Here is a 27,917-nt window from a genome sequence, read left to right as displayed (position 1 = left end):
AACCATTTCAAACGACCTTCTCCACATCATACTAAAACCTAACACCACCGCATATGCTGCTTGGACCACTCTCGCCACTATATTCCAAGATAATAAAGTATCCGAGGCATTTATCTAACTTAGAAACTCAACAACACATGACTTGATAACTTTGACAGTATGGCTGCCTACTACCAAACTGCTAAAGTAATCTTTGATCAATTGGCAAATGTAGATGCAGCCCTAGCCGATGAACAAATAGTGCAACAGTTGATCAATGGTTTGAATGAACGATATGAGGATATTGCTATGCTACGTTCAAATATGAAACCCCTACCTTCTTTTCATGAAGGTAGGGGCTGCCTCTAAAACCAAACCATCATCTCATATAATCCTGGATATCGTACATTGGAAACTCAATCATCCTGGATATATTCTTATGGTTTGAGGTTTAATAAATCTTCTGACTTAAAAGTTGAAGCCATGGCCGGCTCCAAGAAAGCAAAAAAACTTTTGGGCCGAAGGCGAACATTTTTTGGGCCTTAAGTAAATGGAGGATTTTGTTAGGTTTAAACAATTTAGTATTTATATGGGCTTACTTGGTTATAATTTGGGTTATGTTAAAAACTTTTGTATGAAAAGAGAATTAAAGATGTCTTAGGTGGGGCTAGAACCCACAACCCTCTTGGTTGTAAGTGATATCCATTTGCCACTAGACTAAGCTGATGGTTGTGTAATTGTGTTTAAACATTAAATATACATATTGTGTTTAATATATAAAAATACATATAATTTTTTTTAGCGGGTTGTCGGGCCTGTGACCGTCAACCACCCTGCCACCCCCAAGGGTCGGCCCTCGTTGAAGCCTTTTTTGATTTCTAAAACTGGAGATCAATTAGTGGCTATTTCATTTTTTAGGTGGAAGTGCAATTTCTTGGAAATCCAAGAAACAACCTATAGTTTCTCTTAATTCAATTGAGGCTTAATACAAATCTGTGAGAAGGGTAATTGCTGAGTAACTAGCATGGCTTACCAGGCTTCCACATGAATTGTATATTCCATATGTGGTTCCTGTTCGGGCTCTCCCTCCGGGGGGGGGGGGGGGGGGGTTGGCATTATTCTACTATGCTGATATGTCCTGCTGGCATAGTGGCTAGTTATTTAGTTGATGTGGCTTTTGTTTGTTAGAAATTAATTGGTTGGTTGATATAAAGACGTAATCTTCTAACATTGAGTGTAAAAGAAAATCATTTCTGTTTGCAATCTGATTCTTTTCATTATCTAATTTCATTGAGTGCTTCTCTTATATATATCTACAGTGGATGAAAAATATATCCTAATTAACAAAACCTAACTTAAAAAAAACTTATGAAACTATAACTAAATTAATAAGCCATAAATTAAATATGCATATAAATAAATAAAGTACGTAATATATATTGTTGTGTTTTGAACATGAAAACTTGGAAGAAAACTAACCCACAGAAAAATAATCAAATGCTTTTTAACTACAAAACTGAAAGAAAGACTCCGAAAAAGTAACTTGATGGATCAATCTACTATTACTTTGATTTCTATTCCAGGTCAGAAGTCGGTAAACCAGACCCAAGAGATTTTAACTAGCCGGTTACAGTCTAAGGGGTATTATAAAACTTTCTTCAATTTCCTTGGTGGCCAAGTTGACCTTATTGGCCATGTTAAGTGGTTGAGACATAATTTATGTTTGGTGACCAAGTTGGCTGACTACTATAAATACGTATACAAAGTTAGTGTTAGATATCAGTCTATCACAACAATCATTAATTATCTTTTATCATTCTTGATTACTTATGTTTCATACCAAGGCTCACGGCTCATATAGCGTCCGTGTAAAGAGTACAAGTTTACAAACATGATACAGAACTGCACTTGCTCCATCGATATTGGCATTTTTGAGACTATCTAAACCTCTAAATTGTTTTGCGTAGGAATATCATATGGTAGTTGATTCAATTGGGCTCTATTGCCGGTCACATTCCTTTGCACGTCATCATCTAAGCAGAGAACTGTGCATATTCCTGGTTAAAAAAAGTGATTTTGAAGTCGTTGGTTTAATTCTTCTTAAGCATACAGATGCAACAATACCATGACAATCCATCTATAAAAATGTTATAAGAATGATACTTATTACTAATCATGGAGCTTCAAATTTACCTACTTGTATTAAAAATTCCCCCTTCTCATATGATTCCGCTGAAATGTTCAGAGAGTAAATTTGACCCCGCTTGCTTCGGGTTACCACTATTTATTATTATTATTATTATTATTATTATTATTATTATTATTATTATTATTATTATTATTATTATTATTATTCCTTCCGAGCATGAACTACGTTGACTTTCACGTATATAAAGTCCAACTTACAATTTAAACATTGCCTAAGGTTTCAAACCAGCTGTTTAATATAGAGTAAACAAGTTTGATTCAACTTGTTTAGTTTTTATATGATTCGTTACTAATAATTCAAACTGGACTTGGCTCGAATTTCCTTTTAGAAAACGTATACGACAAAATATAATAAACACTTCTACACATTCACATCATGTTCGCAGTTAAATACATATCAAAGAATCCCAGTTGTATATATATAAGCAAATTAAAATATAATACAAATCATGTCCATGTCCCAATTTCCAAATACCAACGAAGAGCTTTATTAGTCAACTCTTAAAATGTTAGGTAAGTCAATTTCCACGTTGTTTTCCAATAAAACACTTCACACCCACATATGTACAAGCAAATGAAAATATAATATAGATCACGTTCATATCACAATTTCCGAATACCAACGAATAGCTTCATAAGTCAACTCTTAAAATGTTAGGCAAGTCAACTTCCAAGTTGTTTTCCAATCAAACATTTCTATATAATCACGCCTTCTTCTTTTCATATATGAACCACAAAATACATACAAAAGTAAACCGGTGGCAAAATAGTTGGAACTGAAATGGGCCGTCTCGACTCCTCCGATCAGTCTCCAATGGAACCAAACGATCAGAATGCCAACCATCCACGTTCTTACGTGCCACAATCACCTCAAAATATGCCTCCACCTGAAGCTTACCCGCCTCAGAAACCGGAAACCTATCCGCCTCCACAGCCTGAGCCGGTCCAGTTTCCGCCTCAGCCTCAGCCGGTGCCAGTCCAGTTTCCTCCTCAGCCACCGCCGGTCCAGTTTCCACCTCAGCAGCCGCCTATTAATGCTCAAACGTATAGCTATGCCCATGCAAATGCTCAGCCGCAGGTAAACTATGGAGGGTATCAGACGCCTGTGAGAACCGAAGGGATTGCGATCGGAAGTCAGTACCTTGCTCCAACTCAGCCATGGGGTACTAATAATGGTCTCTTTGACTGTGCTGAAGATCCTGAAAACGGTAATATATAAATAATATTTCATCTCTAAATATTAATGTAACAGTTCAAGGATTTAAAAACAAAACACGTTGCATATATAGTATATATGATTCAACGCTGTTGATTGGCAGCGATCATAACCGCGTGTTTCCCGTGCATCACTTTCGGACAGATTGCAGAGATTGTCGACAATGGCCAGACTTGTAAGCCGGCTTCTTATTTGTTCACTTATTCAAGATCAGGTCATTTAAATATATGGTTACTAATTTGTTTTCCATTCTAGCGTGCACAACAAGTGGGCTTATATACTGTCTGATCGCTTCATTTATTGGCATTCCGTGCATCATGTCATGCTCATATCGCACCAAGATCAGGAGCCGGTATGGCTTGATGGAGACACCGGCACCAGACTGGATCACACACTGCCTTTGCGAGTGGTGTGCTCTTTGCCAAGAATATCGGGAGCTCAAGAACCGCGGCTTGGACCCTGCTATAGGTATATGTTTCCTTTCAATTAGTCAGAGTGAGTTTTTATGAAAACAAGATCATCCAAGTATATAAACACAAATTCCATGATAAAGTTTTACATGTAGATAAGAGAGGGAGTTGTGATCGGTGAGAAAAAACGAATATGAATCCACTAACTTTTTTTACATCAAATTAAATAGATGGCAAGCGGTCAAAAAGTTATGTCAGGTCCAAGCTTCATTTTTTCTTTTTCAACTAAATAATATGGCTGAATTAAATTTATAAATGTCTTGCAATCTCAGGGTGGCAAGGAAACATGATTAAGAATCAACAGATGCAACAGTTTCCAACAATGACTCCCCCGATGAACCAAACAATGATGTGATTTCAATTTACTATTTTATTATTGATTGCTGCTATTCCTGGAAATATTTCATGTTTTTTGTTGTTCCATTATTTCATATTTGTTTGCAATAAATACTTCTAATGCATACGATACTTATGATTTCTGTTTACAACCACGTATGTAAAATCTATTTTGGGTGGGAGGGGTTGCCTAATATGCTAATATCCACCAATCTTGCACTGTCATGTTATTATATCATTAACTATTTTTAGACGTCCACTATAAAAAAGAAGGCTTTAACGACACACATTGCGTGTCATTGATAGGTACAGCTGTCACAGCCCCCGACCACTATACCCCGAGAGGGGAGCCGTGAACATTGAGCGATGGTATCGGTGTTTATTAAATTAATTTGCAGCGGAATATTTCATCAGGACCGTAGTTAGGAAATATGACCAGAGTTATAAAAATAACATGTTTCTTTTCATAAACTGAGATTAAAACCCATTTTTATACAAACATAATTTTTATAGAGATAAACCATAATTTACAAAACACATTTCTTTATTCTGGTGACAAACCACTTATTTAAGCTGGAAGCCCGCATACATTATTCCTTTGTCTCTAACAAGTCATCTGAAACATGTTTAAAAATATTTGACCAACAGGAAATACTGGTGAGTACATTCATTTATAAATGACGCATTTTACAGTTACAGCATTATGATGTTTTTAATCTGCGTGCTTACAAATTATCGAAAGCTACTTTTCACTCGATCGTATCTGTGACTGTGGTCATATTACTTATTGGCTATCACTTGTCCAATAAGTAACGTGTAATAGCCCAGTAGGCAAGCCTTGAATACAAAACCCCACAATACCATAGTAGCCATCCCGTAAGTCTACAGAAACTTAATCACTATAATGTAATTTAAAATCCTTTGAAAATATATTTAAAAGCATCTGGACTATCTGTCATGAGTTTAATGGGTTTAGAAAAGCATCATGACAGTATTGGAAAATCAGTTGCCTCACGCAAATGTGAGTTTTATAAAAACTTGAATGTCTCACCTTGAATGTTTACAATTAACAAGCCTCCTGATATTAAGCACCTCGGTGAAACACAATGTAGCATATCTAGATTAGTATAAACCCAATAATCATTACGATAATCATGAGACTAGAAACATTAAACGATGGCACAATGTCTTACCTTGCTCAGGTAGAGCTTTCGGATTCGCGTATAAAAGTTTCTTTCAATTGGAGAGGGTATCGTTAAGACCACTCGGGTATTACTCCTTATATATGATAAACAAGAGAGAATTCTGAGTTTTGGTAAAGAAAATGAAGTCTAGATTCCAACCTATTTATAGTTGAAACTGGGTCAGTTCACGTTGCGCAAATAAACACAAACAAAACACTTCGCGTAGGGCAAAGTAAAAATAGGGTTGTCGAGTCAGCCGTATCTATGCCACGTGGCGTGACACATGACAGGCAATGTGTCACCATTGTGTGACTATCACGTCGCGTAGCGCGGAGGGTTACTTTGCGTCGCGTGAAGGACAACATAATTTCTAGATAACTCATAATGCTTCAAGCGCGAAGGGACTTAACTTCATTCAACAAGTTTTCAAAAACATTAAGGTGGCTCTCAAGCGGCTTGCGGCAATGTGAGAATGCGAAGTGCGCCATCAAAGCGCCAAGTTGCGTCCATCGCACTTCGCCGAGCCCGTGCCTGTGCGCCTCGGGTGCTTCGCACCCTCCGTTAGGACCACTGGGTATGATTTCTCACATAAGAATATTATCATATGAGCTTTCTTCCTTATAAAGAGCTTACAAGTTTTATAATCTAGCGATGTGGGACAAGAACTCACATTCTTATTTCTACCAAGGTGGAAGCATTCCGTTTTATTTCCTCCACCAATGTGGGATGAAATTCACTTGTTTTATTTCCTCCATTCTTTCTTTTGCTTGCTTTTATTTTTTTACTTTTAATTTTATTATTTTATGGTTTGTTATAGTCTCTCTTCCCTATTTTGAATCTTGTCCTTGAGATCTACTAGAATAAGTGTGGGTACTTCCGTTTCATTTCCAATTCCCAAGTATATTCTGGTCCACGTCTTGAATCCCACTTCACTTTGACCAGAACTATTCTTTTATGCTTGAAATTCTTGATATTTCTATCTTCAATTTGTAAAGGTTTCTCAACGAATTTCAACTTTTCGTTTACCTTTATATCTTTAAGGGGTACTTTTAGTGATTCATCATCTAAGCATTTCCTTAAGTTGCTTACATGAAATACATCATGTATACCAGTCATTTCTTCTGGTAATTCTAGCTGATAGGCTACTGGTCTGTAACAACCCCAAAAAAATAGGCTAGATTTTTTTTAAAGAAAACTTATTGTTAATATCGAGTAAGATGTTAGTCGAGTAGTTGAAGCGATCCGTACGTCGATGTGCTTGGCTCGAATCGTCAAGATTGTAGTTAATGGACTCGCCTAATTTAACCAAATAAAACCGGGACACGTTTAACCCAAATGAACCGAACCCAATAGCTCAGAAAAATAATAATATAATAAAATAAAAACTATACGAACTATTTAATAACTATTAAATTTTACCATATATCCAAAATATAAAACCCAAACATTAAACGGTTTCGCATACTACCACCTGGTCACCGAACCAAACAAAACGAGAATCGATAAACGAGATTTGTGACACATTCGAGATCATCTAAATAACTTAAACCAATGATTTATATATATAAACCGGTTCTCATCTAGTATTATATAAATTAATTAGTAGTTTATAAAAATAACAAACTAATATAAGAAACTATAATATCTCCTAAATAATCAAATCAAATCAAATCCCTGCCCTCCCTATCATGTTCGATCAGTCTCTTCCCTAACCAGAGTTCTTGCATGCCCCATCACCTAAGAAATTCTCTGAAAATCTAATCCTCTTCCTAATACACCATCCTTTATCAACATCAAATCCATTTGCAAACCTTCATCAGAATTCTCCTTGCCCTCTCTTTGTTAAAGAGAGAACTAGCCAAGAACTGGGTAATCTTTTGTTGTAATCACCATTCTAATAATGTTCAATCCATTCTCTATCCTTATTCCTTTGATTTTCTAATGAACCTATAATGAAATCATAGCCTGAGATTTCTGTTTCTACTCGTGGAATCATCTTAAATCAAAGCTCGATCCTACTCGTGAACCCTAACGTGTACCAGGTATTGCAGCTCGTATTTGTTGTATTTTTGTGTTGATTTGAAGCTTTGAATTTGTGTTAAACTAATGTGAAACTCAACCAGCAAACTAAAAGAAACATATTAACATATAACCCAAAACTATAATGAAGAACATGTTAAAATCGGGTATGTCATAGCCATGAAGTTGAAACCTTTAACTATTAAACCGAAAACTTAGTTTTTAAACCCAACTAGCCGGTCGTGAACCAAACCAACAAACTTTGTAAATAGTTCCAGAATATGCAGAAAATATTACTAGTATGGAACTCTTAAAATTGCATTATATGCAGCCCCAAAACAGCCCCAAAACTGTGACCAAAGTTATGACCATTCGGAGATTCGTTTTCGTGTAAACTCATTTGAAAACAAAGCCGATATGTGACCATATTAACTTCTGTACATCTAACATAATTTCCAGTAGTTAAACATGTTTATTTATGTCCTTAAACTTGATATAAATCAGCCCCAAGATTTAACATTAAACCGTGTGATGAAAACCTTTTAAACTGTCACTTTTGTAACCCGTTCAATTGTGAAACAAACCCAGAAACCTAAGTGATATTACAACATCTTTTTACAGCACCAAACACATTATTTTGATAAGTTATAAACTGACCCGAAACTGTTTTACAAGAATCATCGTTTTAAAGCCAAACTAGAACCCGAACGGGCCAAAAACCGGACTCGTACTTGTTAGTGCAACTTTAAAAATATTTGTTAGAACCAATGAAATGCTAGAACCACTTATTTTTATGTACTATTAGCCCTAATCTATTTTCTTAATAAAATTTAGTTTTGCTAGAATTATATTATAAAGGTGCTAACGGGCCGAAACCGAACCAAAACATATTTGGGTTCTGAGCAGCCTAATATCGGTATAAAACTCTTTGCTAGTTAATACCATGTATTATAACAGGCCCGGACGTGTTTCGCAACTAAAAGCAAGTTCTAAATAAATATAAAAGGGAAATGGCATTTTCGGTAATAAAGTGAGCTTGGTATAAACTTATATATTCAAAACAGAAAAGTATAAATTTATAACAGAAAACTTTGACCATAAACCCCTAAAAATTACACAAAGCTCAGCTCTTAAAACCGTAGCCAATTTATAGTCATTCGGTGACTCGTTTAAGTGGAAACTAGCTCAAAAATCAACCTGGCATGTGACCTTGTTAACTTCTATACATTTAACAAAATTTCCAGAAGTTAATCATACATATTTAAGTCCTTGAAATTGTATAAATTAGCCCCAATGGACAATATTGAAACCAGGCTATAAAAAAACCGTTTAAACGGACATTTTTGTAACTCGTTTAACTAAGAAAAGACACCTGCAGCGTACATGATATCATGGCATATTTTTGCAGCCTTAAATATGCTATTTTGATGATATATAACATGATCCAAAACTACTCTAAGTGAAACATTTTAGCCGGCCAAAAATCCAAACCGCAACATTAATCGAAACCCTAGTCGTTTTATGAACCAAGATATGCCATTACATTATATTTTATTATATTATAGTAGGGTATAACTGATTTGATGATCAAAACCGAGTTTAGTTGATTATATAGCTAAAAGGGTATTTTTGGAACAAACCTTGGGCAAGTTATCTCCATAAATTGTGTTTACACACAAATACTATTTCAAACTGAAGCATATATGAAATTTTTGACTAAAACCAAGTTATAAAATATTTAGGACCAATTTGGTTAGGAAAAGAAACCCGCTTACAAGCCTAGACGCGTGTTTCGCTTAAAACCGACAATGAACAAGCATAGATAAGTCTAATTGTTTCAAAATAAAAAAAATACCTGTTTTCTTAGAAATATACTTAAAATACATTATATTAATTATATATAATCTGACCCGAAACCATTTTGCATGAATCTTCGCTTTAAAAACCGAACTAAGACCCGAAAGAGCCAAAACCGGGCCCGTTATCGAAACCGCAACTATGAATAATCTTTCAAAACCCATGGAAAACAACCTATTTTAATATATTATAACATGTCCTAACTTTTTAGATGACGAAAAATGAGTTTTTGTTAAAAACATAACGAAAGGGCGTTTTTGAAAACCGGTTATCTCTTAAAAACAGAAACTTTAAGAATATGTTTTGAGAAACTCATGGGTTAAATGTGCCAAAATAATCTATAAAACATTTGAGGATAAACGGACTTAGAAAAAGGGTCCGTTTACGAGCTTAAAAGTGTATTCCGTTAAAACCAACGAACGGGTAGGCTTCTAAAGAATAAAATGCTTCAAAAATATAATGTGGGTACTTTTCCAGAAGTTAAATGTGAAATACTTTATTATAATGATATAAACCATTTTCAATACACAAAACACCCCCTTTTTTTGTCAAAAATTGGTGTTTAAATGTGACTTATGTTAAAACGATATAAACCGAACAAGCATCTTGAAAAATACAAAACTATGAAGTTTTGATTTCTAACAGTAGGTATAAGCTTATAAAACCATAATTTGAGTGTTTACTTATTTTACGAAAATTAACAAACTCTTTTACCCGATTTTTGCCGAAACAAACGTTAAACGAAAGTGCGGGTACTAAACTTGTACAACACCAAATTTCTGAATAATCAGATATGGAAATAGCATATTTTTGTATAATATATGTTTCTAGAAAATTAGAAGTTTTAGTTACTAGAGTATTCATTTATTTAGACTATTCATTCTAGACACATCGTTAAAAGCCGACAACACCGGCTAAATGATATTATCAACTTTTGCACACACTAGGCATGGCTGTTTAAATAAGAATCATTAAACTTTTGATATCAATAAAATGAATATAACTTCTATGTTCATATGGTGGCCCGGAACCTAATCGAAAGCCCAAACTTTCCAAAAATGGAAACTTTATCGAAACCCGACAAGTAAACCGAGGTAACTAAAACTCTAAGTTGAATTGTAATACTTTACAACAACACCAATATTGTAAAATTATTGAAGTGTAAACTTTCCATAAAGGGGAAGTTTATTCACTAGGAACCAAACACATTGGTCGGCAGCTAGAATTAGCTAGTACACGATACCCGTAACGAATTTTACATTGTTGTCCAATAACTTATTGTTGATTGATATATATAATAGGCGTACTTGGTGGATCCTAGCGTAGTTGCAAGCTCATAGATTTTCTTTCATTTACGCATATTGTATACGGACTGAGGTGAGTTTCATGCTGCCCCTTTTACTTAAACTTTTTGGGCTGAGTACATGCTGTGATTTACTTATGGTGTGATATTTGTCAATAATGGTTTCTGCCATGTTTTTTTTATCCCACTTTAAATTACGTAATCATTAAATCAGGAGTGAGCCTATGGCTCGTATGGGTAGTACTATTTGGGAGACCCCCACGCATAGTGACCCTATGTCGGGTAAACCACATTGAGGTCTGCGAATCGTTGCGGCATATAACCTAACGTTTGGATTATTGCTTGGCAGAGTAATAATCAGGGACGGGTGCCGTTCGGTTGTAAGTTGAGGAGAGGCTTATGATCGAATGCAGGATTGATTGTTGACTTTATTGATGTGCACCATGATTTATACTTACATACATGCAAACTTTTACGCTTTAACAAAGTAACTCTTTTATGTGTATGTGAGCTAAACTCACAAACTCACGAACTTTTTAGTTGACGCTTTTAGCACGTATTCAGGTACGTTGAAGATAACAATTTGGATTACACATTGTAATGAGTATGACTAAAGATAGAGGTGTATGTCGAACAGAACAATGAAGATTAGATGCCAAGAAGATTAGTAGAACCAAACCCGGGATTGCAGCAGTGTCAGAGATGAGATAGTTTTGTAGTTACACCTTGTCTTAAATACATAGTGCAAACATTGTAACTTACTTTTATTAGTAATATTCCGCTGTTTACATTTGGTACCAATTTGTCTATGAAACTCCCAGGCCCCCATGGCAGGGTGTGACATGGTCCGACTCGTTTAATAATTTAGAATGGTTCAACAAACCTTGGACTCAACTTTCCTTTCTTACCGAATCGAACTACTCCTTTCCATGGAGATACTTCAGTAGCACTTTATCTCCAACTTGGAATTATAATGGTATGCGTCTATGATCTCATAACTCTCCTGACGATCTCATGTAGTCTTTAATATTTCCTTGACTTGATGTACTTTTCAGTGGTTTCTTGTATGATTATATGACCTGATAATTGTTTTCCTCCTATTTCAGCCTAACACACTGGTGTTCTGCACTTTCGTCCATAAAGTGCTTCAAATGGGGCAGCATTAATGCTTGTATGATAGCTAGGAGAATTCTATTAGTGGTAAATGGTCATCCCAACTTCAACCAAAAATCTATCACGCATGCTCTTAGCATGTCTTTCCAATTTTTGTATGGTCCTTTCACTTTGACCGTCAGTCTGTGGATGGTATGCTGTGCTCAAGTTTAACCTTGCGCCCATGGTTATTTGGAAACTTTTCCAAAAATGAGAAGTAAAATGGCTATCCCGATCAGATACAATGGATAATGGAACTCCGTGTAACGAGACAACTTTATCTACATACAGTTTAGCTAATTGTTCCATTTTAAAAGTTTCCTTCATTGATATATAATGAGCTGATTTTGTTAATCTATCCACAATCACCCAGATTGTGTCATTACCTCTTTTTGTTGTAGGTAATTTAGTAACAAAATCCATTGATATTAATTCTCATTTCCATTTTGGCATTTCTAATTGTTGATGTAATTCTGATGCCTTTTGATGTTCAAATTTAACTTGTGAACAAGTTATGCATTTTGAAACATAACTAGCTACGTCCTTTTTCATTCCTATCCACCAATAGGTTTTCTTCAAATCTTAATACATTTTATCTTTTCCGGGATGCATCATATACTTGGATTTATGAGCTTCTTCGAGAATTCTTTCTCTTAGCTTTCCTATGATTGGTACCTAGATTTTGTTCCTCATTTGGAGAATCTCATCATTTCCTTTGACCAGTTGATCAATAGTACCATTTCTTTTCTTATCAGCAATGTTATTTCCTTCCATTGCTTGTTTCTGAGCATTTTTCACTTCGTTAATTCAATTGATTTGAAGTTCTAACCTTAGAGCGCGTACTCTTTTAGGTTTGTCATGCTTTTTTCTTCTTAATGCATCGGCTACTACATTAGCCTTTCCCTCACGATACTAGATTTCATAATCATTGTCGCTAAGAATTTCTATCCAGTGTCTTTGCCTCATGTTGAGCTCCTTTTTCCCAAAAATACATTTTAAATTTTTATGATTTGTAAATACAGTAAACTTACTACCATACAAATAATGTCTCTAGATCTTTAGGGAAAAAATTTTGCTCCTAATTCTAAATCATGTGTTGTATAATTCTCTTCATGCTTCTTTAATTGTACGGATGCGTAAGCAATAACTTTTTCACTTTGCATTAATACACATCACAATCATGATTTGGAAGCATCACAACAAACTATGAAACATTCAGTTCCATCTGGTAGTGCAAGTATTGAGGCATTTGTTAACTTTTTCTTCAAAGTTACAAAAGCTTCTTCTTGCTTGGGTCCCCATTCAAACTTGACATTTTTGCATGTTAACTTTGTTAACGGAACTGCTATTCGGGAAAAATCTTAAATGAAGCGTCTATAATATTATGCTAATCCTAAGAAACTTCAAATTTCTGTAGGAGTTTTAGGAATTTCCCATTTAGTGATAGCTTCTATTTTGGCAGGGTCCACATGAATACCTTCATGGTTAATCAAGTGACCCAAGCATTGTACTTCTTGTAACCAAAACTCACACTTTGAGAATTTTGCATAAAGCTTCTCTTTTCTCAATAATGTCAAAAGTGTATGAAGATGTTTGGCACGATCATCACTAGCTTTAGAATAAATAAGTATATCTTCTATAAAGACGATTACAAATTTATCCAGATGGGTATGGTGCATCGGTTAGACCAAACGGCATAACTGTAAACTCGTAGTGACCATATCTTGTTTTGAAGGTAATCTTAGGAATGTCTTCTTCTTACAGTTTTAATTGATGGTATCCTGAGCATAAAGCGATCTTAAAAAAATATCGAGCTCCTTGAAGTTGATCAAATAGATCATCAATTCTCGGTAGTGGATACCGATTCCTAACTGTGACCTTATTCAATTCTCGATAATCGATACACATACGCATCAATTAATATTTCTTTTTAACAAACAACACGATGCTTCCCATGGTGATGAGATTGGTTGTATAAAACCTTTTTCTAGCAATTTGTCTAATTGCTTTTTCAATTCTAACATTTCTGTTGGCGCTAATCGATATGGTGCTTTAGCAATTGGTGCTGTTCCAGGTATCACATGAATTCTGAATTCTACTTCATGATCAAGAGGTTGTCTCGGTAGCTCTTCTGAAAAAACATCAGAATATTCCGATTCTACCGGAATTTCTTTTTGCTCCTTTCCTTTGGTGCTAATGATTACAGAAATCATATATACTACGCCTTGCTTTCTTAAGTAATTTGTCGCTTCCATTACTAACATAAACTTCATAGGTCTAGAAACTTTGTCTCCTTGAATAGTAATAATCTCTCCTATTGGCGTATGAATCTCAATAGAATTCTTATTACATAGGATTTGAGCATGATTGGCTGTTAACCAGTCCATTCCTAATCTAACATCAAATCCAACCTATTTCATTGGAAGTAAATTTGTTTTAAATTTGCGACCTAGTAATTCTATATTTTCTCCTTGAAGTACTTCATGAATATGAGTGGAATTTCCGTCGGTTGTTTCTACCGTACAGACTTGACTAAGTTTGGTTAATGGTAGATTTAGGGCGTGGTAAAAATTCATGTTTATGAAACTTTGATTTGCTCCGGAATCAAACAGTACTTTAGCATAAACGACATTATTAAGAAGCGTACCCGTAATGACGTCCGGAATCATTGCTGCCTCTTGTGTAGTAAGCTGAAAAGCTCGAGCATTCTTCTTAGTTATGTCTGTATTCTTAGCTTTGTTATCAAGCACCTTTGTCAATTTTAGGCATTCTGGACGGATGTGACCAGGTTCTCGGCAGTTGTAGCAAACACGGGTTTCTTTTCTTCTACATTCTTCATTTTTTTTACCAGCCATCTTGCAATAGTTACAGTACTTAGTCTTTTTAAAAACGCATCTCCCTGAATGCCTCTTTCTGCAAATTTTACAGAATGGCTGAACATAGGATTGCCCTGCTCCTTTCTTTCGAAATTCTTGGGATATTTTCTGGGCTAAATCCTTTTTTTTGTTCTGTGTTTGGATTAATCCGTCTGTCATGGTATTGGCTAGCTCAACTGCATCCTCAATAGTCTGAGGTCTAGCCGACTTTACCAGATCACGGATTTCACTTACTAATCCCCAAATATAACGAGAAATTAGTATTGATTCTGGCGAAGCCAAAGCCAATACCATTCTTGCATATTCAAAGAATTTTGTCGTATACTCATGACATTTCACGCCTTCCATCTTGTGGTTTAAGAACATAGTAACAATCTTTTCTCTTTCATGTGGAGGACATAATTTCTTTTCTACTATTTCTTTGAATCCTCCCCAGGTCATAGTGTAAACTATGTTGCTTCCTTTTGCCTGGGGATTGTATTTGTCACACCCCGACCAAAGGCGGATTATACATCGGGGCGCCACATATTGTTTCATTACTCGTGACACTATTGGGTGTCAATATTTAATAAATATATATTCATTCACGCACGCGCAACGTATACACAAGATATAAATAAACCAACATAAATCAATATATTATAAGGCAAAATATTCGAACAACAATAACTTGTCTTGATACATTTTAATCTAGGTCCAAAAGTAAAAACGTCCTACGTGTCCACAAGCTCCAAATGTAGCTACAGCAAACCTGAACATGTGTTAAAATAAACGTCAAACACTTGCGTGTTGGTGAGAAATCAAGTTTAATAGATAATAGATAACAATAAATCTGCGCGCAACACGTGTATGTCTGGTGTTTAACAAGGGTGTAATCAGATTGTGATCAAGCCTAAATAGATCATAGCTCATAGTTCAATCCGTGCTCCCAAATGAGCACAAAAACAAGAAAACATCTGTGCAAGTGTAAACAAAGAAAACCGTAAACGATAGGTCTCCCGTGTTCATCTAATGGATCCATGAAAACTTCGGAATAGGCCGAACAAAGCGGTTAATGATACACACATACAAATAAACAGCCAAGTAAACGTCCTCAACACATGGGATACTGCGCGACTAAAGTTTATAAACAAGTTTAAGACTCTAAGTTTGTATGAACACATGAACATCCCAAAACATTAAAAATAAAAAGGGATTAGGTACGAGATTACTCACTTGATAAACGATGCGGTGTAAGATAAAGCAAGGACCAACTTTAAACAAGCACAAGTTAACCTATAAATAAGATTATTGTTTTAATGATTTGTTTTAAGTCTTGATTATAAGTTAGCATAATTAATAAGTAAATTATTATATATAATATATTATATATTACCGGAAAAGCAGGGCAGAACAGGGAGGAAGACGGAGGCATAGAGGAAGAACAACAGCAAGGAGCAAGAGAGAACAGGAGAGTTTAAATTTAGTGTTTGTGTGTGATGTGTTAGGAAAAATAACATTATTATTTATAGAGAAACCCTAGGGAACACAATCCCTAGAAAAGGGGAAAAGATCCCAAAACAAACAGAACAAGACAAAACAAAAGATAACAAAAGATATCAAAAGCAAGTTCAGAAAAGTAAAAGATATCAAAAGATATGGCAGCAGGGAAAAAGAGAAAAAGGCTGACAGGGAACAGTAAAAAGGCATGGGCGGTTCAGATAAAGGTACAGGTCAAGCATGGAAAAGCAGATCTCAAAAGATAATGTCAGTCACTTTTTCTGCCAACCAATGGGGTTGGTACGCATGCTGCGCCGAAAGTAACTTTTCAGACATAAAACAGGTTAGGTCAACAGCACAGAAGATAAGACAACACAAAAGTAAATGGCTAGATTAAACAGAAGGAAAGACTCAAGGGTTAAGCGCGAGAAGGCATCGAGCGCGAAGGCAAAAGTGCGCGAGCGCGAAGGCAGACAGAACCAACCTTAACGCGTCGGGGGAAGAATTACATTTCTAAGCGCGCCGCGGGAAGAACTTCAATTCTAAGCGCGTCGCGAGAAGAACTATATTCCTTAGCGCGTTGCGGGAAGAACGGTATCCATAGCGCGCCGCGGGAAGAACTAAAATCCTTAGCGCGCTGTGGGGACAGTTCGTCTCGCGTATCGCAGTAACAGGTGGTCTTCACGCAGGCTTCCTTGTAAGGAGTCTGGCGCGTGGAGCTGCGCAGACAACCTTAGGCGGGAAGGAACAAAGGACTAAAAGAGGGTTCAAGGCTTAAGGGCGGGACGGCGACAAGAGGGAAAAGAAGGCGGAAAGAAAGAGAAGGACGGGACGGCGGAAAGAAAGAGAGAGAGAGGCGGGAAGGAAAAACATATTATTATTATTTAAAGTAAAATATAAGCATAAATAAATAAATATAAAATCATAAAAGAAAGAGATCGGATCAGAGAAACGGGTACCTGGGTCGGGTCGGATCGGGTCAGATGTCACAGTATTCCACCATTCTAATGCTTCATTAATAAAGATATTAGAATTATATAATATTTACTTTCTTAAATGCATTTACTGATTCTTATAACAAATTCTGTCTTATATAACCAGCGCAGTGCTGAAATGGCTCTTTCATTTCCAGAAAATTCGGTTGGCCTACAGGCCAAGAATCCTTGTAAGTACAACCATTAGTTTTTGACTTTTTAGGTAATTTAGTTTTATTTCCTCCATTCACACTGTTACTAGCTTCAATGTCAGACTTTCATTTGTTTCTCTTGGCTTATCCCTAATTACAGTTACTGGTTGCCTAATAGCTTCAGCAATTTGAGGGATTGCTTCAGCGATTCTCTAAGTTATCATTTTTTCGATAGCATTCATATTCATAGTATTTTCTTGATTGGAATTATTTTGGTTTTCATGGTTGTTTAGCTTAGAAGAAATTTCATCCGACATCTGAATTCCAAACAAGAAAGGAATATTAATATCATAATTAAATAATAAAGTAAGCAAGATATTAACACATAAGCACAAAATATGTTAACACATAGACACAGAATATGTCAAAATCATCGATCATTGTGATACTTACTCTTTTTATATCCATCATCATATTTTACATCTGATCTATATTTCCTACATATTCTATACATACATATACACCATTTGTTTTAAGAAAGAAATTGTGATAATGAACATATATATTAGTAATATTTGTATATTAGGTTCTTGATCGTAATATCTTTAGGTGATATCTCCCCAGTGTTTCTCAGTCTATTGCTGGTTTCACTCAACTCTTCCCCATAATGACGGAGTTCTGTCATCATCTACGGTGTCATTGTGGGGTAGTTGGCCGTTTCGGCTTGGAATGGTGCATATGGATTTGTCATCATCGTATGGAATTGTGTAAGGTCCGAACCCCGGGAACCTTACAGTTGGTATTCATACAAAATACTTAAGAAAATATTTAAACTTGAAAACGGTTCTTCCCATTAAAATAAAAATCTCAGAGTATAATTCAGGGGAAAACATAAATAATAAAATAAGTTCCCAAAATCCCGAGAATATTGCCCAAAACCAATTTAATTATATTTATAAAACTTTTTAAAATGAAATGTTCAAAAATAAAATCTTCCATCCACGTATGCCCTTCATCGTCCAAGTAGCTTCGTGCACATCCAAGCTATAAGGCATCCTCTTCCTAACCTGAAACTCACACTAACATGCACACAAAGTCAGCTTGAGCTGAGTGAGTTCAAGTTTTAAATAAATAACATCAGTAAATAATAATCATGATAGTCATTCCAAGTAATAACATCAGGGTCGAGCAAACGTACAACCCAAACACGTAACATCTTATCAACGTATGCAAATACAAAGTAGGCATACGCAACATCCGTAGTCGAAACGACTACAACATATAGGCCATACAATAATATATATATATATATACACACACACACACACTATAACATCCCAAGGCCTACCATATACTAGCAAGCCTATATAAAATCGTTTAAACGTTTCATCAAGTAAAATCACTTAGGTGTGCATGCTAGCCCAAAACTTAAAAAGATTAAAAAGGGCATCATGAACTCACCAGAAATCAACCAAACACCAGCAACGGGGTAGGAAATCTCTAAGTGCACACTCACAAGTAAGAGCCTGTAAATTGTACACAACGCGTTACTAAACTAGACCGTAATAACACACTCGCCTAACGGACCGTCCAAACCCAACAGATTGGCTCGAGGCCTAACCCATACTCATTTACTTCATCTCATCCCCTAAAACTTTTCAATTAACCATATCCAACCTACGATCATGGTCGGGGCTAACCATGATGCACAAATCACCCTTCGGTATGCAAATCGAGTCGAATACGCGCGTAATAAATCTTAAAACCAATTGCCATGAAAATCAGCCCCAAATGGACCAAATTCCCATCTTAACCTTTTCATGCATCGTAATTATGTGACCCGAGTTGATAGGGTTAGCGGTTCCTTTTTACAACACTCAATTTAACGTTTAAACAACAATTCGCGCACAACCGACTCGATTGAGTAATCACCAACCAAATCAGCCCCGTTTACTAAAAAAATAATTTTACCATAGCCCTTAAATCCCTCCAGGGCTATGAAAACTGATTTGGTTGGTAATTCAATCGATTAACGCATCAAACTCAACAATTGACGATTCTACACCCGATAAACCCTAGTTTTCGAACTAAAATCAGTTGACCGACCTAAACACCTTCAATGACCCCGAAATTTTAATATGATGTAAATGCCATACCTGGGAATCTTTCTACACCGGAAGCTCTAATTTTTATCCGCGGGAAGCGGGTCAATTGCTCCTTGGCCGAAAACTGCCCTACGAAAAGAATTGGCAAAATTGAGCATCAATACGATTAGGATTGAACGAAGGGAGTGTTGGGGATTGTAGTACATACCTTGTACCACTTCTAATTGCCTTGGAATTGCTCAAAAGTCGAAGAACAAGAAGGGGGGGCTGCTACGCCGGTCGGAAATAGCAAAGGGGAATGGGGTTAGGGTTTATGATATAAACAATTTTCACATTCAGCCCTTCAACTTTTAAAGTGTTAACATCTTGGTGGAAAAGTTACATATTTTAATGTACCAGGTTGATGAGAAGGCTGACGAAATATGCCGGATAACTCCCGAGAAACATATATACTTTACATGCTTTAATTCTTTAAACCGGAAATTAACGGGTGTTACAAGTCCACCCCCTTACAATGGGATTCGTCCCTGAATCCCGATGCGACAGGAACAGCCGCGGATAGTGTTTCATCATCTCCTTTTCGGATTCCCAAGTAGCCTCGGAACCCCTACGGTGTCTCCACTGCACCTTCACCTGCCTAACCACTTTATTTCTTAGACGCCTTTCCTGACGGTCAAGTATAGCAATAGGTTCCTCAACCTAGTTCAGCTTACTATCAAGCTCAATATCATCAAGAGGCACATGGGCCTCTTCATCCGCTAAAAATTTCCTCAAATGGGACACATGAAAAGTAGGATGAATTCCCGCGAGCTCATCGGGCAACTCCAGTCTATACGCTACCTCACCAACACGGGACAATATACGGAACGGATCGATGAACCTCGGACTAAGCTTCCCCCTCTTACGAAAACGAATAATACCCTTCCAAGGGGAAACTTTCAACATAACCCGATCCCCAGCCTCAAACACAATAGGCCTTCGCCTTTTATCTGCATAAGACTTTTGACCATCCTGAGCGGCCTTCATAAAAGCCTTAATCTTATCGAGCTTCTCAGTCGTAGCCTCAACTACCTCCAAATTACCCAACTATTTCTAACCAATGGAACCCCAACTGACTGGAGTCCTACACCTCCTACCATACAACATCTCAAACGGTGGCATCCCAATCGTGGCGTGATAACTGTTATTATAAGAGAACTTGACTAACGGTAAGTGACGGTCCCAACTACCATCAAAATCGATGACACAAGCCCGCAACATATCCTTAAGAGTCTGAATAGTCCTCTCGGACTGACCATCCGTTTGTGGGTGATAAGCGGTACTGATGAGGAGTTGGTTCCCATCTCTTCTTGAAACTTCTTCCAAAACCTAAAGGTAAATCGCGTATCCCGATCCGAAACGATGGATACCGGCACCCCGTGCCTAGAAACGATCTCACGAACAAACACATCGGCCAACTGCTCGGAATTAAAAGTTTCTTGAATCGTCAAGAAATGAGTGCTCTTGGTCAATCTATCAACGATTACCCAAATGGTGTCATAACTACCCCTAGGAGTATGAGGCAGTTTAGTCACAAAATCCATCGTAAGATGCTCCAACTTCCACTCAGGTATTTCCAAGGGCTGAAGTTTTCCGAATGGCTTCTGATGCTCGGCCTTAACTTGCAGACACGTTAAATACTTACTCACATACTGAGCCACCTCAAACTTCATCGCAGGCCCCCAATAATTCTTTTTCAGGTCTTGGTACATCTTGGTCGCGCCCGAATGAATTGAATAGCGCGACTTGTGTGCTTCATCTAAAATTTTACCCCTAAATCCCCCATACTTCGGTACCACAAACGACCAACCTTATACTTCAACTCGTCACCGACGTCTTCCAACAATCTCTCCTGAGCCCAAATAAGTTCTGACATAATCCATTCCACCTGTAAGGCCTCATTCTGAACGTTGGCTAACTGCTTCAAAATATCGGGTTTAAGAATAAGCTGATAAGATTTTACACGAATGGGTTTCGGTCTCTCCTTCTGGCTCAACGCGTCGGCGACCACGTTAGCCTTACCAGGGTGGTACATAATCTCCAGATCATAATCCTTAATCAACTCCAACCATCAACGCTGCCGCATATTCAGTTCCTTTTGTTCGAAAAAATACTTTAAGCTCTTATGATCGGTACAGATGACGCAAGGAACACTGTACAAATAACGCCTCCACAACTTAAGTGCAAACACAACCGCCGCCAGCTCCAAGTCGTGAGTAGGATAATTCGCCTCATGAGGCTTCAACTGCCGTGAGGCATAAGCGATGACTCTGCCTCGCTGCATCAAAACACAACCAAGCCTCTGATAAGAAGCATGAGAATAAACCACCAAATCATCAGTGTCGTCGGGTAAGGCTAGAATCGGGGCATGCATCAACCTATTCTTCACCTCGAGGAAAGCCTCCTCCTGCTCGGAACCCCAGACAAACTTAACACTCTTTTTGGTCAACTTGGTCAATGACGAAGCGATTTTCGAAAAGTTGGGAATGAAGCGGCGGTAATACCCCACCAAGCCCAGGAAACTACGAATTTCGGACAGAGACTTAGGAGATTCCCATTCATTCACGGCTTCCACCTTTGTAGGGTCAACCAAAATACCATTCGGGTTAATAACATGACCCAAGAACTGAACCTCTCGTAACCAAAAGGAACACTTAGAAAACTTCGCATACAACTTGTTCTGTCGCAGAGCTTCCAAAACTTCCATGAGATGACCGGCGTGATCGGATTCATTTTTGGAATATACCAGAATGTCATCGATGAATTCAATAACTGAACGGTAGAGCATCGGCCTGCACACCCGGTTCATAAGATCCATGAACGCGGCCGGTGCGTTGGTCAAACCGAAAGACATCACAAGAAATTCATAATGCCCATAACGAGTGCGGAAGGCAGTTTTAGGAATACCCTCCTCCAGAATCTTCAACTGATGATACCCGGACCTAAGGTCGATCTTTGAGAACCAACTGGCTCCTTGGAGTTGATCAAATAAATCATCGATCCTTGGAAGAGGGTACCGATTTTTAACAGTGAGCTTATTCAATTCACGGTAGTCAATGCACATCCGCATGCTACCGTCCTTCTTCTTAACAAACAGGACCCGGGCACCCCAAGGTGAGATGCTCAGTCGAATGAAACCCTTGTCGAGCAAGTCTTCCAACTGAGCCATAAGTTCTTTCATCTCATTCGGTGCTAGATGGTAAGGGGCTCGAGCAATGGATTTTCCGCCCGGCACAAGGTCTATCTGGAACTCGACCTCGCGGTCTGGCGGCACATCTGACAAACCATCTGGAAATACATCCGGGAAATCCCGAACAATAGGAACATCACTGACGGTAGCCACCTCGGTTTTCATATTTATAGCATACGCCAGATACGCCCCGCAACCCCGCTGCATCAACCTTCCCACCTTAAGCATAGATATGATATGTGGCGTCGCACCATTCCGGTCATCGAAGACCGTAATTTGGGTCCCATCCGGGGCCCTCAGACGAACAAGTTTCTGACCACAAATGATCTGAGCATCAACGCTTGCGAGCCAATCCATCCCGAGCACCACATCGAAACAAACAAGCGACATCAAATACAACCGCACCGGAAATCTATACCCAGACAACTCGATGGAACAACCCTGAATAGCCCTAGACATGGAAACGGATTTTCCTACGGCGACCTCAACCTTAAACACATCGACTACGCGCTGGGGTGATTTATTCAACGAGGAACAGAAAGTAGTAAACACAAAACTTCTACAGGCGCCCGAATCAAATAAGATTGATGCTTGCAATTCATCAAGTAAAAAGGTACCTGGGATAATATTATACTACTGCTTAGCTACAAGATCATCACATACGATTCCAAAGGAATAAGAAATTATAACGGTGGAAGAAAACCTAAATAAGGAAAAGTACCTGAAACAATATCCGCATCATCCTTCGCCTCCCTCTTGGAGATGTTGAAGGCCCTCGCCCTGGCCTTCGGCTTCTCTTCCATCTTCCCCTTCGAGGAAGTCCCCTGATCGGACCCCCCCCCATCTTACTGGTAGGACAGTTTGATGCCAAGTGACCGAAACCCTTACAGCGGAAACAAGTCAACGTCGGACACTCAAAGTGGGGGTGTCCAACCTTATCACAATGAAAACAGGAGCCAGAGCCACTCTTACATTCCCCCTTGTGCGGTTTCCCGCACTTTTTGCAATTACCCAACGACGTATCCCTTTTAAAATCCGAACTCTCAGTCTTTACCCTCTTCTCAGCTGAATTAAAGTTGTTTCCCCCTGGTCGCTTACCGTATGAATTTGAGTTCCAAGTCTTTCTAGTCTCGGTCGGCGGCAACTTCTCCCTTTGATCATACAATGTACCTGCTAGAGTAACCACCGAATGAAATGAGTTCATGTCGGTAGTCACCACACCCCTACAAATATCCACCGGAAGCCCCTTCACATACTTTTTAATCCTCTAGGCTTCGGGAGTAACCAAATCGGGACACAAACAAGCCATCTTGTTAAACTTGGTGGTATACTCCCGATGCGTCAGACTATTCGCCTCCAAGGTCAAGAATTCCTGTTCCATCTTATCCAATTCATGCGGAGGACAAAACTGATCAACAACCAATTTCTTCAACTCATCCCATGTCATCCTCTTAATCGAACGATCACCCATAGCCTGCGCCAAGTTATCACACCAACATAGTGCCTCGGAACGAAACGAGGCAGTAGCATAAGTCACCATGTCATCCCCCTTGCACTTACTAACTCTCAGAATGGCCTCCATCTCCCTCACCCACTGATGTGCTGCCAACGCATCTTTAGTACCATTGAAAGAAGGGGGTTCACACTTCTTAAAGTCACCATATGAGCAACCCCGAGTAGATACACTAATAGTCCGCACCTCATCTTCATCTTCATCCCCACTCGGCACATACACCTCCTCTTCCTCTTTGACCTGCACCTCCTTACTCTTCCTTCCCTTATCCAAACCCTTACCAACCAGTGACTCCTCCATGGCCCTAACAGCCTCAGCAACGATCTCGGGATGGCACCATGGAGCACCTGGTAAACCTCATCCGCGATTGCCATACGCATAGCAGGATCTAAGGCGGGGTTATCCCCCTCCTCATGAATCGGGTTTTCTTCCTGTTGGGAAGTAGGGATTTCACTCTCGGCTTCGGCACGTGGCTTACGACCACGACCACGAAGACTAGGACGGCCTCTCTTAGCTGCACGAGTGTTAACCATGACTTATCCCTACAAAGACAGAATTTTAACACGGTCAAGTACAAGTGGCATTTAGAACATTTAAGGTAAGGGTAAACTGCTAATGACGTTGATCAAGTGTAATTAGTTGTTTAGTTTACCCGCCCGTCCTAATCACCCCTGCCCCTAACCACATTAGCCTTTTATCTAACACTTAAACAGTTAATCACATACAAGAAACTTTTAAATTCATATGAATGACTAAATAATTTAAAGTTACCTCTTAGCGTGCAGCTACTCGCGAAGGGCATACTAGTCTATTTTCTTACAGTTTGAGTCCAAGCATTCGGGGATGCTCGGATCCCTCGAACCATGGCTCTGATACCAACTTGTAAGGCCCCGAACCCCGGGAACCCTACAGTTGGTATTCATACAAAATACTTAAGAAAATATTTAAACTTGAAAACGGTTCATCCCATTAAAATAAACATCTTAGAGTAGAATTCAGCTGAAAACATAAATAATAAAATAAGTTCCCAAAATCTTGGGAATATTGCCCAAAACCAATTTAATTATATTTATAAAACTTTTTAAAATAAAATGTTCAAAAATAAAATCTTCCATCCACGTATGCCCTTCACCATCCAAGTAGCTTCGTGAACGTCCAAGCGATAAGGCATCCTCTTCCTAACCTAAAACTCACACTAACATGCACACAAAGTCAGCTTGAGCTGAGTGAGTTCAAGTTTTAAATAAATAACATCAGTAAATAATAATCATGATACTCATTCCAAGAGTTTAAAAGTAAAAGGAGTACATCAGTTAAGCCATCATCATCGGTAAATAATCATTCCTATATATATATATACATACATATATATAAAAATCCTTATAAATACATCCCTATATATATATAAATATATATATAACATCCAAGTAATAACATCAAGGTTGAGCAAACGTACAACCAAACACGTAACATCTCATCAACGTTTGCAAACACAAAGTAGGCATACGCAACATCCGTAGTCGTAACGACTACAACATCGCCAAATATAGGCCATACAATAATATATATATATACACACACACACACTATAACATCCCAAGGCCTACCATATACTAGCAAGCCTATATAAAATCGTTTAAACATTTCATCAAGTAAAATCACTTAGCTGTGCATGCTAGCCCAAAACTTAAAAAGATTAAAAAGGGCATCATGAACTCACCAGAAATCAACCAAACACCAGCAACGGGGTAGGAAATCTCTAAGTGCACATTCACAAGTAAAATCCTGTAAATTGTACACAACGCGTTACTAAACTAGACCGTAATAACACACTCGCCTAACGGACCGTCCAAACCCAACAGATTGGCTCGAGGCCTAACCCATACTCATTTACTTCATCTCATCCCCTAAAACTTTTCAATTAACCAAATCCACCCTACGATCATGGTCGGGGCTAACCATGATGCACAAATCACCCGTCGGTATGCAAATCGAGTCGAATACGCGCGTAATAAATCTTAAAACCAATTGCCATGAAAATCAGCCCCAAATGGACCAAATTCCCATCTTAACCTTTTCATGCATCATAATTATGTGACCCGAGTTGATAGGGTTGGCAGTTCCTTTTTACAACACTCAATTTAACGTTTAAACAACAATTCGCGCACAACCGACTCGATTGAGTAATCACCAACCAAATCAGCCCCGTTTACTAAAAAAATAATTTTACCACAGCCCTTAAATCCCTCTAGGGCTATGAAAACTGATTCGGTTGGTAATTCAATCGATTAACGCATCAAACTCAACAATTGACGATTCTACACCCGATAAACCCTAGTTTTCGAACTAAAATCAGTTGACCGACCTAAACACCTTCAATGACCCCGAAATTTTAATATGATGTAAATGCCATACCTGGGAATCTTTCTACACTAGAAGCTCTAATTTTTATCCACGGGAAGCGGGTCAATTGCTCGTTGGCCGAAAACTGCCCTACGAAAAGAATCGGCAAAATTGAGCATCAATACGATTAGGATTGAACGAAGGGAGTGTTGGGGATTGTAGTACATACCTTTAACCACTTCTAATTGCCTTGGAATTGCTCAAAAGTCTAAGAACAAGAAGGGGGGGCGCTGCGCCGATCGGAAATAGCAAAGGGGAATGGGGTTAGGGTTTATGATATAAACAATTTTCACATTCAGCCCTACAAGTTTTAAAGTGTTAACATCTTGGTGGAAAAGTTACATATTTTAACTTATCGGGTTGATGAGAAAGCTGATGAAATATGCCGGATAACTACCGAGAAACATACATACTTTACATGCTTTAATTCTTTAAACCGGAAATTAACGGGTGTTACAAATTGCCAATCGTTTGTCCACCATTATTCCTAATGAGGTTCGTTTATAAGTTGGTGGAGTATATTCTCTTGGTTTTGAGGGGGTATGGTCAGGTCGATCTAGGTTCTTTCCCCTATATCATCAACTATGGGTTGAAAATTTTCACATTGATCTAGGCATCTACCTAGTCTTTCTTGCATAGGTAGAGTAAGGGGTTGTGGTTGAGACGATTGTGGTTCTATTGGTGGTTCTGGTTGTGGTGTTGTGACTACGATTCTTCTCTTTTATTTTCTCAGTCCTCTTTGCCAGTCTTTATATCTCCTTCTCCTTTTTGGTTTTGGTTGCTCTAGAGGTTGTGCTTGGAATACAATAGGTTCTGGGTATTCTGTATTTGGTTCACTAGAGCTTCCCACTTCCATATTCGCAGTGTTGACGGATATGTTTTCCAAGGTTTCAACAAGCTCACTCATGTTGTTAATCAAGAACAATAAAACATGAACTCCAAAAGAAAGATCATATTATTTATATTTGCGTATGGTTATCATCTTATCCACATGGTTAACACATAGGTTAATATATTTATTTCCTAACTCTAAATTTTAAGACTAGGTATTATCAAAATACCTATATTGCTTAAACCAATGGCTCTGATACCACTTTAGCTGTCACAGTCCTCGACTCCTATACCGCAGGAGGGGAGCCGTGAACATCGAGTGGCGGCATCGATGTGAAATGAATTGTTTCAGATTGTGGCACCGTTCGAGGTATTTCTGTAAGTCCACGAAATGGAATGATGGCGGACATGATTTTTATCCAAACATTAATTGGTCGTGTCTTACCTTGTTCAGGTAGAGCTTTCGGATTCGCGTGTAAAAGTTTCTTTCAATCAGAGAGGGGATCATTAAGACCACTCGGGTATTATACTAATACTCCTTATATATGAGAAACAAGAGAGAATTCTGAGTTTTGGGACGAGAAAATGAAGTCTGGATCCCAACCTATTTATAGTTGAAGCAGGGTCAGTT

General features: G+C 38.0%; 1 protein-coding gene across 1 annotated transcript; it reads left to right on the top strand.

Moving 5' to 3' along the window:
* The first annotated feature begins 2,957 nt into the window (after positions 1 to 2,957).
* Positions 2,958 to 4,256, top strand: LOC143552195 (protein PLANT CADMIUM RESISTANCE 4-like). The gene is made up of 4 exons (XM_077042472.1): positions 2,958 to 3,395; positions 3,507 to 3,578; positions 3,659 to 3,871; positions 4,146 to 4,256. The coding sequence occupies exons 1-4, from the start codon at positions 2,969 to 2,971 to the stop codon at positions 4,226 to 4,228; spliced, it is 795 nt and encodes a 264-aa protein (XP_076898587.1). The 5' UTR covers positions 2,958 to 2,968; the 3' UTR covers positions 4,229 to 4,256.
* The last annotated feature ends 23,661 nt before the right edge of the window (positions 4,257 to 27,917 follow it).

The sequence above is a fragment of the Bidens hawaiensis genome, unplaced genomic scaffold, assembly GCF_021521415.1.
Source record: "Bidens hawaiensis isolate Kalapana, Puna unplaced genomic scaffold, B.hawaiensis_p1.1 tig00016828_1, whole genome shotgun sequence".
Classification (NCBI taxonomy): Eukaryota; Viridiplantae; Streptophyta; class Magnoliopsida; order Asterales; family Asteraceae; genus Bidens; species Bidens hawaiensis.
This window is presented reverse-complemented; position numbering and strand designations above follow the sequence as displayed.